The sequence below is a fragment of the Drosophila takahashii genome, chromosome 2R, assembly GCF_030179915.1.
Source record: "Drosophila takahashii strain IR98-3 E-12201 chromosome 2R, DtakHiC1v2, whole genome shotgun sequence".
Lineage (NCBI taxonomy): Eukaryota > Metazoa > Arthropoda > Insecta > Diptera > Drosophilidae > Drosophila > Drosophila takahashii.
This window is the reverse complement of record NC_091679.1, coordinates 5,468,306-5,480,390: the sequence shown is the minus strand read 5'-3', so window position 1 is coordinate 5,480,390 and position 12,085 is coordinate 5,468,306. Positions and strand designations below refer to the sequence as shown.

Genomic DNA, 12,085 nt, shown 5'->3' with positions numbered 1-12,085 from the left:
ACTATGCATTGATTTTCGCGAATTAAGTGCGAATACGGTGTCTGATAAATATCCATTGCCATTAATAGCAGATCAGATAGATAGATTACGTGGTAGTAAATACTTTAGCAGTTTGGACATGGCCAGCGGATTTTATCAGATACCGATTCACACTGATTCCATCGAGAAGACAGCTTTCGTGACTCCAGAAGGCCAATATGAGTTCCTTGCTATGCCATTCGGTTTGAAGAACGCTTCGTCAGTATTTCAAAGATCGATTGTACGAGCCTTAGGTGATTTGGCATACTCGTATGCAATTGTCTATATTGATGATGTGTTAATAGTCGCAAACTCCAAAGAAGAAGCTTTTACAAGATTGAAAGTTGTTCTTAAAGCCTTGTCAGATGCCGGGTTTTTATTCAATATAAAGAAGTGCACATTCTTCAAGACAGGAATAGAGTATCTCGGGTTTTATATTAAAGATGGCGAAATTAAACCCAATCCTAGAAAAATAGAAGCTCTATCCGCATTAAGCCAACCAACTACTGCCACGCAGTTAAGACAATTTATAGGTTTGGCTTCATATTTCAGAAAGTTTGTTCCACGATTCTCTGAACAGATGAAACCATTGTATCAATTAACTTCTAAGGTAAATGGATTTGCTTGGAAGGAAAATCATGAACAAATACGAAAAAAGATTATTGACGTGTTGACAAGTGACCCTGTGCTGACCATATTCAACCCTGAGCTTCCGATCGAGTTGCATACAGACGCCAGCGCGGATGGCTACGGTGCAATGCTCCTTCACAGGATTGACGGCACATGTAGGGTGATCGAGTATTTCAGTAAGTGTACATCGGCTTCAGAATCAAAATATCATTCATATGAACTAGAGACTTTAGCCGTGTATAATGCTGTTAAACATTTTCGACATTACCTGCATGGTAGAAAGTTCGTCGTCCATACTGACTGCAATTCCTTAAAAGCGAGTCGCACAAAGGCTGAACTGACACCACGAGTACACCGATGGTGGGCGTTCTTGCAGGCATTCGATTTTAGCGTAGAATATAGAAAGGGAACTCAAATGGCACACGTAGACTGCCTATCCCGAAATCCTATTCCAGATGTCCCGAAAACGATAAACAAAGTAGTTGAGGTTCGCATTGACTTGGCAGCGATAACGAATAATTGGCTAATCGCTGAACAAAGGGACTTACGTATAGTTGATATCATGACATAAATAAATGGAGGTGAAATGCAAGTTGATAGAGCTAAAACTTACGAAGTAAGAGCCGGTTTGTTGTATCGCAAAATTCAGAGAAGCGGCAGTGATTCCGAGATCTTTTAGGTGGTCGGTCATTAATCATGTACACGAGGCTATAATGCATCTTGGATGGCAGAAAACTCTAAGCAAGGTCTATGAACAATATTGGTTTGAAAGTATGTCGAAGTACGTCAGAAAGTTTGTGGAAAACTGTATAACCTGTAAGCTCTCAAAACCCTCAACAGGCAAAGTACAAATGGAACTGCACCCCATTCCCAAGTTAGAAATTCCCTGGCATACCGTACATATTGATTTTAGTGGGAAGCTGAGCGGCAAAAATGACTTAAAGGAGTATTTCATAGTACAAATAGACGCATTCACCAAGTATGTTTACCTATATCACACACTGAATTTGGATACGGAAAATTGTATCAACGCAGTAAAGGCAGGTATATCACTTTTTGGGGTTCCTAGCCGTATCATTGCAGATCAATGTAGGAGCTTTGCCAGTGGTCGATTCCGGGATTTTTGTTCATCAAATAAAATTCACTTACATTTAATTGCAACAGGGGTAAGCAGGGCAAACGGCCAAGTGGAGCGCGTTATGAGCACGTTGAAAGGAATGTTGACGGCAGTTGAGAAAGGGAACGCTCTTGGCAGGATGGACATACAATTAGCTATGAACTGTACTAGTAATCGGGTGACTAGTTTCAGCCACTTAGAGTTACTAACAGGAAAGCAGGCAAGACCTTTGGGCATGTTACCCATAATATCTGAACCTAAGATAGATTGTAAGGAAGCTAGGGCAGAAGCTAAAGAGAATATGGATAAGAATGCGAAATATGACAAGAGTAGAGTTGATCAAAATAAGGCAAAAGTTGTGAAACATGGGATTGGCGATCATGTCTTGCTAAGAAGTGAGGAACGGCATCAAACGAAATTGGATCCCAAGTTCGAGGGACCGTTTGTTGAAACAAAATTGTTGGAAGGTGATCGTTGCCTGTTGAAATCATTGACTAGTAAAAGAGCATCCAAGTATCCCATTGAGAGCTTGCGAAAACTACCAGATAATCGAGTTGCATCTGAGTTGCTCAAAGAGAGTGATGGCGTTGAAATAGACGCAGAAGATTAGTTGAGATCTGTCATCTAAGAGGGGTGCACAAAACATCACACACAGAGGCTAAGTTTGACCTAATGAGAGATTGTGGCACTAAAGGTGCATATCGTCGCAAGTGGCGGCAAGAGCCTGCACTGTGTTGTGATAAATTGTAAGCCAAATGGTCGGGTTTGCTCAGAAGAGTACAAGCTACTAATAAGAAAGAGTTATCCTGCCAAACTGTCATTTGAAGACACAAGAGGTGTATTGAGGAATTAAAAAAAAAAATCATGATTCAAGTTAATGAGTAACTTCAAATTTGTTTCAGATTAGCAAAATGTGATGCCAATCCAATGTTAAGCCATGCACACGAGGACGTGTGATAGTCAGGATAGCCGTATCGAGAGAATTAGTAATAATGCAAATCAATGTTAAATTTAACTGAGAGAAATGGGGAGAAATGGGGTGGGGTAGTGCTGCATGGAAAGGGGAGGGGAAAGAGGCAATTTAAGTTAAATTTGTTTTGGATTTTAAAAACTTAAACTCCGATCAAAATGATTTTCGATCAATAGTCAGTCCTGTGGATCAAATGCTTCGGTTTTATTTTTCATTTTGTAGCAGAAGTAAGAACCTTTTTTAATTTCCACCATGGAAGAAAATAGAAAATTACTACAAATTCTGTAAGCAAAGCCAAAATGTTTCCAAGTTAAATATTAAAATACGTATGTACGTATGTACATATGTATATTTGGATATGTTTTGATTTGCTTATATGTATGTACAATACATGTACATACACACAATGTGTGTGTATGTTTCTATTCGAAATTAGATAATGTGCTTAAATACAAATAAAATGATTTATTTCCTTTCAGCCAATGCAAAATTTTTTTGAGCTTAAAATTAATAATTATCGATCAAATGTGGAATCTGAAAATAATACGTTACTTTGCTGTTTTTGTATTGGTTGCCAATCTTTTACTGTGTGTACAAAGGTTTTCGTTTCATTCAAAACAAGAAATTTGAAAACAACAAATTCCAATTTACAAACAAGTATACATATTTGTGCGCAAATTAAAATTGCATTGATACAACTGATAAAAAGTATACAAGTTCACGACTTTTACTTGGATCACTTTCATCTCTAAAGATTATAAAATGAAAGACCGATTTTTAAGGGAACCGTAAGAGCTAGAGCAGCCAAATTTTTTCACAGTATTTCATTGGGGGAGTAGGCGCCCACTAAGGTCCGACATGTCCCCCCAGTGGCCCCAAACAGCTCCAATATCCATATTTAGAGCAAAAAAACATTAGATGTTCTTAAGCTTAACGTCTAAAGTGGTTGGAATTTCGAAAATTTGATTTTGCAGAATTTTAGGTCTTGAGAGGGCCTAATTAGAAATCTAAAAGAAATTTCGATATCCCCCATAATTTGGGGGCTACATTTAAAATTAACTTTTCGATTTAAAAAATCTCAACCGCTGCTCCGATCGAGATGATTTTTCGGTAAATGGTTATTCTATGGCCCAAATGCTTAAGTTTAATTTTGTAAGTTTTTAACATTTTTTTAAAGTGTTTTTAACGAATTTATTTAGATTTCCTAAGTTATTGCGTTGCATTTTGTGGGAGCCTGCCGAGAGAGCGAAACCCAGAGAGCGGATGCCAAGAGAGCGACGGACGAGAGAGCAGCAGCCAAGAAAACTGTCGAGGGGGAGGGGTAGTGCTGTGTGGAGGGGAAAAAGGTAATTTAAGTTAAAATTTGTTTTGAATTTTAAAAACTTAAACTGCTGTTCCGATCAATATGATTTTCGATCAATAGTCAGTCCTGTAGATCAAATGCTTAGGTTTTATTTTTCAAAAAATATTTTTCATTTTGTAGCACAAGTAAGAACCTTATTTAATTTCCACCATGCAAGAAGATAAAAAATTACTACAAATTCTGTAAACAAAACAAAAAAAAAAGGATGTGCGTGATATAGTCAAAAAAAATTAGCAAAGGTACAAAAAATTCTCGTTTTTTTTGTTGAAATGAGCGGTCAAGACCTTCGCCTACCAGTAGGAATCTGTTTCAGCGCAATCTATTCATCCCACCAAAAGAAATGTATGGGTAGAAAAGCAGATTCGCTAAGAACTATCATTTTGCTGCTTGATTGCATACAAAACTTAAGCAAAAATGCATTTTCGAGCAAATCTGCTTTTCTACCCATACATTTCTTTTGGTGATGTGAATGGATTGCGCTGAAACAGATTCCTAGTGGAAGGCAAAGGTCTTGATTGTCCATTTCAACAAAAAAATCGAGAATTTTTTGTACCTTTGCTAATTTTTTTTAACTATATCACGCACATCCTTTTTTTACATAGGAAAAACTGGTCCAGAATATGCAAAAAAAAAATTTTAAAAAGTGCCTAAACCATTAAACGACCTTATAGGCTAGCATTTGAAATGTCAAATTAAGTTTATTTTCTAAATAAATTTTGAGATTTTTAGTACAAAAAGGAAAAACCGAATATTAATGTGGCCTCAATATTCGGGTTGTTTTTTGTTTATGCATGTATATCTTTAAAATTAAAAATAAAGTATTAATATATATATATCAATGAAAAGGCAATAAAAAAAGCTTTATTTCTGCATTATTATGTTATTAATTTTTTTATTTACAAAGCTTTTATTCACGTTTGAAGTTAAAAAAACAAAAAACCGAATATTAATGTGATCCACTGTATATATTGTGCATATGTATATGCCGTTTGTTTACGTACATACGGCATTTTTGCGCGCCAAATACACTTTGGTTTCATAAATAAATTGATGTAGTGATGGGAACATACATACGTGCACAAAATTATATAAAATAAAACTGCGATTAGTTTTAAATTTACAAAACAAACAATAGAACGGCTGAATTCCAATGACTTTTAATGCTGCGTTCCGACTATTACAATTTCGAACCGAAACGATACAATGCACTATGGTCCAAAAGTCGATTTTTTTGGCATAAACTCTAAAAATTGAGTCACAGACTTAAAACTTTACACATTCTGTTTTTTTACAAAGAATAGTATGCAAACAAATTTTTGAGTCTGTGCGACCACGCCCTCTTTTGCCTCCCATACAAGCAAATTCATAATACTACACTGTGTTATAAAATTTAACCTTTTTTTAAATACCTCGATGAAATCTTAAAAGTCCTATTTGCTTTAAATAATCGGCGCTCTAAATGTGCTCTCAAACAAATTTTCACACCCAAGGATTCTAAAAAAAAGGACACTAAAGTTGGAAAAATTCTGTTTTTGGCAAACTTTGAACCTATTTTGCAGACGAACGGATTCTTCGTATGTAATGTAACTCAAAACATTTAAAAAGTGCAACTCTGTATCTTTCAAACCCCACACTCACAATAATTTTTGTAATTTTTTTAACGGAATTATAAGCAAAGGAAGACATTTCCTTTTCTTTCTCTTACGAATGCTTAACAAGGAAGGATTCAAAATAACTACTTTTTTAAATTTATTTTTGATGTTTTATCATCTTTTAAGTGGTAATTGATAATTTTTACAGAAATGCAATCCGAAAAAATTAAATTTTCGATTGTTGCTGCGCCAAATATCCTAGAGATCGCTACGAAGAAACTTTAAGGTCCCTGAATAGTGTGGAATTGCGTGAAAAGGGGGACGAACGGGGAAAAGGTGTTAATTAGCGCTGAAAAACGACATGTATATGTACAAACTGGCGTACTTAGTTTTTGTGGGCAGACGTCGGGTCGTTAGTTTTATCCCACTAAATACAGGGAACAAATATTAATTTTCTATAAAAATACACATAAATTGGAAATTAAACACAGGTCGAACACTAAGATTACACATTAATGTACTATACACACTAAATATTACATACCTTGATCTTTCATTTCCATAATTTACTTAATTTAGTCGGGACAAAGAAGTTTTATTTTTTTGCACAAACGTAAAGAAAATATTATGGCGCCAATTTCTTAGTCCTAAGCAGCTGATCGATTGTGTACTTTTGAAAGCTCATAAAAAGCGTTAGTGTAACTTTTAAAGTTTTTTTTTTTAGGTTTGTATATGTATAATCTATTAACTTTAAGAATTTAAAATAAAAAATACAAAACATTAACATAAAAATTTCGACTTTATGCCAAAAAATCGGCCGCTCGGACCATAGTGCAATGAAACGATACTACAGTGTCGCAGTCAGATTTGGCTATTTTAAATCAGAGCAATGTTTAATACCTACGTAAGTACTTTAATAATTCCAAAGGTATATAAAAATCTGTAGCTAGGTAAGGTAAAAGGTACTCAATTATTTTTATACCTAGGTAAGGTAAAAGGTACCACTAAATTGTACCTATGTAAAAGTATCTAGGTATGTCCCAACACTGCATATAGGCCATCCAGTCTTCTTGAATAACGATAATATTGCTCCGCTATTTTTTTGATGTCGGATGTCGACCGCGTGAGGCTGGAATGCTTAATTCACAACAAAAATTAAAACTTCCACAAAGCCCCTATAAAATTGAGGAGTCCTACCTAATGAAAAGAAATTTCGCGGTGCGATGCAAAGATGAACAACAATTTACTAATATATTATAATGGAATATACTATTTTTTAATTACACTGTGCAGCATTTTTAGTGCTTTTTAAATTTACCTCGATGGATGCTATATTTTTGGATTCGTTACGAATTCCCAAGTTAAACTGCGTTTTCCAAAAAGTTCCCCGACGCAAGGATTCTTAGCAAAAGGACCTCAAAAATTTTTTTTTTTTTTTTTTTTTTTTTTTTTTTTTTTTTAATGCGAATTTACAAAATTAAAATTTATTGCAAGTTGAGAAATGTAGAAAATTGAATATTCTAAAGCTAATTTTGGGGGGACTCTAACATAATTAAGATCGAAATAATCGACAAGTTGTAAAATTCGTTAATTCTAGTCTATATAAACAATTCTTTAAATGTCAATAATATTAAGGTCATATCAAATGCAAGTTATAAAGTTGAAAGTGTACAAATATAACATAATTAAATTGGAAAAACCCTAATTAACTATAAAAGTGAAAATTTGTAAATATAAATTGCATCCTTAAATAGTTCAAAGAGTCACCTCGTTGATCTTGGTAAGGAATGTTTCACCCAATGCTTTTACGGCTTTAAAGGCAGCATCCCCGTTCGCCTCCTTAAATTCTTCTTCATTTTTCAGCTTTTCCTTCTCGCGACGCTCCAATTCGCGGTAGATAACTTGACCAATATAGACATCGATGGCAGCGTACATCAGTTGATTTTCGTCCAGCGGAATGACGTGCCACTTGCTCATGCGCACCTTCTTGCTTTTATCCTGGCTTTTCTTGGCTACAAAGTTGGTCAAACGCTCCAGGCTCCAGCGACCTCCCGTCCCACAGACCTCATTGCACCAGGGGCCCAAGTCTCGGCATTTCTCGATCAACGGATCAGCGGAAACCTCGGGAAAGTCACGAGCTAGCTTTCGCAAGTCGTTCTTTATGTTCACGCCATGCAATCGCACTTTGGGATGATTGATAAGGGCCACCAAGACCGCTGGCAGTTTCTTGAGATTCGTCAGCTGGTAAATATAGCAGCACTTCTCATCCACGCAGATCTGGATGACGGCCGACTTGCCGGGACCGGTTTGGAAGGAGAAGGGCCACTCCATGTCGAAGGCCATGGGAACTACCTCTTCCTTCTGCTTTTCCACCCATTGCAAAACTTCGTCGGCGGATGAGGCTATATCCTGGTTCTCCGTGTAGTACTTGATGGCCCCCGTGTACTTGATAAAAGGCAGCTTCTCGGCCTTTTTGCGCTTTTCGGGCGTTGCGGCGTTTTCCGGGGATGGAGGCCCATCTTCTGCCATGGATCGCGTGCTCCTTGTGACCCTGGCACTCCTGCGCTTCGGGGGATTCTCATCCTCTGCCGCAATCTTTTCGTCTTTCATTCCTGGGGTATCTAGATTCTTTCGCTTAGTAGCTGGTCTGCCAGGTCTTCCTGCTTTCCTTTGCTTCGGCGTATTATCCTCGCCGGTATTTTCCTTGTCCTTTAACTCCTTTGGAGTACCCTTTTTAAGTGGTTTAGCCGGCATCTTTGGAGTCTCTTTCTTAACGACCGCCTTTTCTGGATTTGCCACTTGGTTTGCTTTTGATTTAATAGGCATTTTAATTAAGTATTTGTCCATAACAGCGTTCTCTTTCCGTTTTCCTCAATGTTTTGTTTATTAATGATGTATGGGGTTTGTAAGATAAAGGGTGTATCTTTTAAAAAACTTTAACTTCGAACCAAGCCATGCATCCATTTGCCTCTGAGAGCTCCGCAAAGTTGGTCAATTTCAGCATTTTTCGAACTTTGAGGTCCTTTTGCTAAGAATCCTTGCGTCGGGGAACTCTTTGGAAAACGCAGTTTAACTTGGGAATTCGTAACGAATCCAAAAATATAGCATCCATCCATCCAAATCCAAACATATAGCATTCATCGAGGTTAATTTTTGATGCTGCATAGTGTTATTGGTAGTTTATTGTTAGCAGAAAAGCTTTCACAATCAGGGTGCCATGTGTGGTCCAAAATTAAAGCTGTCCTACGGTTTATTGGGTAGTTTGATTGTTGTCTATTGATTGTTGTGTCTACAAAACATTGTTCGCAAGAATTCGCGTTTCATTTATTTCCCGTTTTATGCCACATCCATGTTAATTTTATTGTGCACCCGTCTTACAATCTCCTAAAAACAGTAAATAGTTTAAATTGTTGTTTACCTTTGCAGGTCTAAAGTTGTTGGAAGGGGAAAGACTCGTATTGACTAATGTACATCGAACCGATATGGGTGGCTACAATTGTATCGCATCCAATGGAATACCGCCATCAGTTAGCAAGCGTTTTGACGTCTATGTAAATTGTAAGTATAAGTAATATATACGTAAAATTAAACTAGTTTACAGCAAAAAAAGATCAACATTGAGACCAATTTTGTTCGATTAGTTTTGAGTTGCTGATCACGCTGAACAAATAAAAAAAATTCTCAAAGAACCGTTCTGAAGATATTCACAAAAATCCAGATTTTCGGAACTTCTTTTATGAAACCTAACAGATCTCAAAAACCCTTAGGGCCGTTTTCTCGTCCGTCCTGCAAAGTAAAATTTAGCTAATAGAAGGATAAATTTATCCCGGTGGCAAATCACTTTTCGTTTTTCGTCCGTCATTTAAAACTCCAAATAAAAGGCGCACTAATTTGAGACTGGGTGGCAGCCCCACAATAGAAGAGTTAACTAATTGACAAAAATTAATCGAAAAACTATCGAAAAATACCATAAAACAGTCATACTAACAGCTGATGATATAAACAAAATTTCAAACTAATAAAAAACAATGTCGGCAGAAAGAAAGTTTCGCGGTAAAAATTATACCGATTCTTGTAGAACTGGTGTCTTCGGAATCGCCTCCGGGAGATTGAATTCTTACATGCGTGCAATCTATGGCTCCTATCTTGGACTTTCGGAAACTTGGCTATTTTATAAAAATCAACAACATTTTCTTGAAGATCTTTAATACGCCGGTACTTTATAAATTGTTTTGAAAAAGACGCTATAGCAAAATTAACGCCCTTAACAACTCGACTGGCAGTGGCCACGCTAACACCACAAAAATTGCCTACAGTTATAAGAAAACTGCCGCTTGCGTAGAATCTAAGAGCTATTAGAAGCTTAACCCATGTATTATCGTTTCCCGATAATAATGGTTTGTGATTATATGGAATTAGTTAAATCAAATGAATGCACTTACTGCTTTACTTTAAATTCAAGTCGCAAAACATTTTTTTGTAGAACAAATTTCATCGCCTTTTCTTAAGAGAACCCTTTTAACAAATTCTTCATCACCGTAATGTTCGAAGTAATTTCTTTGGTCGTGATATCTGCGCCGATAGGTTCGCACTTCAGACAATTCGACGATATCCCACAGAGTTTGAAGATAAATCGCTCGGGAATCATTCAAAATCAATTGGATGACATTAACAATTTTGATTTGTATTTAACTGTAAATAGAATCACCTGTTTTCGAATGAAGAGTGGAACCAGATTGACAACGCTCAAATGTCTGGCAACACTTGCGCACTATCCAACCGCACAAATTTTGCACGTTGGATGAAGTACCGAGACAAAATTTGTCCCTACCTGCGCTAACATAAGGACGAGTAAACCATTTTTTTGTTTATCGCTCCGTTGTCCCGGCAGGCAAACTAAAGTACGGACGAGAAAACGGCCCTTAAACCAATAAACGTGCAATTACAAAATTTTTGAACTTTCACATTAATTGCAACCCGATCACAACGAGTAATAACTTTTCGGAAAGGTGCACCTATTGCCTTTTAAATAGTGTAAGTTAAATGTTTATTGGTTTAAGGGTTTTTTAGATCTGTTAGGTTTTATAAAAGAAGTGCAGAAAATCTGGATTTTTGCGAATATCTTCAGAACGGTTCTTTGGGAATTTTTTTGAATTTGTTCAGCGTGATCAGCCACTCAAAACTAATAAAAAAAAAATTGGTCTCTGCGTTTATCTTGAAAAAAATTTAAAGTTGTAAACTAGAGTTATAAAAAAAAACAAGAGAGAAAGCTATAGTCGAGTTCCTCGACTGTTAAATACCCGTTACTCAGCTTAACAACTTAATTAATAAACAATAATTTTAACATTTTTTTATTTATTATTTTTCTGTATTATGTAATTTATTAAACATTTTTAAATATATATTTTTCTTCTTCTTCCCTATCACCGCTGACAAACGTTCTCTCTGTACTCTTCTTTCCTCTCTTCGCTCTGAGCGCGTTCTGCGCTCATATTTATATTTTATGTGTATGTATATATGTATTTGTACCATGTGCGAGAGCGCTCAGAGTGAAAAGATATAATTAATTTATAATAGAGCATTTCGACTGAAATCCATGTTTTAATACATAAAAACATAAAAACAAAGGCTGGAAGTCTCTCCTTTACTGACTAATATTAAAATACCATTTAAAGGGATTCAGAGGCCAAGTTCAAGCTTCTTTTTGTCAGAGGTGATGCGCATAGGACTATGTAAAAAGAACGTCCAAAATCGGTATAAAAAACCCGTGACGTCCAAGTAAGTTTTATTTTTGTTAAAAATTTTGTTAAAATTTGTTAAAATTTTTATTTATGTAATATTGTATACTTGTAAATAAATATGAAATAAACCAAATCCATGCTTCGTCCTTGAATTATTTAACATACAATTTTCAAACTAACCTAAGACAGAAAAAAAGAGATAATGAAATGATAAACGAGAGAATACTACAAGATGCACATCTGTCGTGTGTAGGCTTGACACACCCATTTACAATACAATAGTTTTTTTTATTTTTTTTATTTTTCCTATGGGAGCCATAAGATATAGTGGTCCGATCCGGCTCGTTCCGACATATGTACTACCTGCAATAGAAAGAAGACTTTTGGGAAGGTTTCATCGCGATAGCTTTAAAACTGAGGGACTAGTTCGCATAGAAACGGACAGACGGACATGGCTAGATAGACTCGGCTATTGGTGCTGATCAAGAATATATATACTTTATGTGGTCGGAAACGTCTCCTTCACTGCGTTGCAAACATCTGACTCAAATTATAATACCCCCTACAAGGGTATAAAAAAGGGGTATGTCCAGCCTACGCACGACAATCACTTTGACAACAAACAAAATGAACACCATTCATTTCATATAACCT

At 36.1% G+C, this 12,085-nt stretch overlaps 2 protein-coding genes across 2 annotated transcripts in view; one reads left to right on the top strand and one right to left on the bottom strand.

The window, feature by feature from the left end:
- DIP-lambda (Dpr-interacting protein lambda) overlaps positions 1-12,085 on the top strand; it is a 476,056-nt gene that overhangs the window by 208,365 nt on the left and 255,606 nt on the right. The window contains exon 6 of the mRNA XM_070213258.1: positions 9,117-9,248. Coding sequence (XP_070069359.1) covers positions 9,117-9,248 — 132 coding nt within the window. The remainder of the gene's footprint in view (positions 1-9,116; positions 9,249-12,085) is intronic.
- Positions 7,358-8,537, bottom strand: LOC138912399 (3'-5' exonuclease-like). Its single transcript, XM_070213180.1, has one exon. It carries the CDS (start codon positions 8,535-8,537, stop codon positions 7,446-7,448), a length of 1,092 nt encoding a protein of 363 aa, XP_070069281.1. The 3' UTR covers positions 7,358-7,445.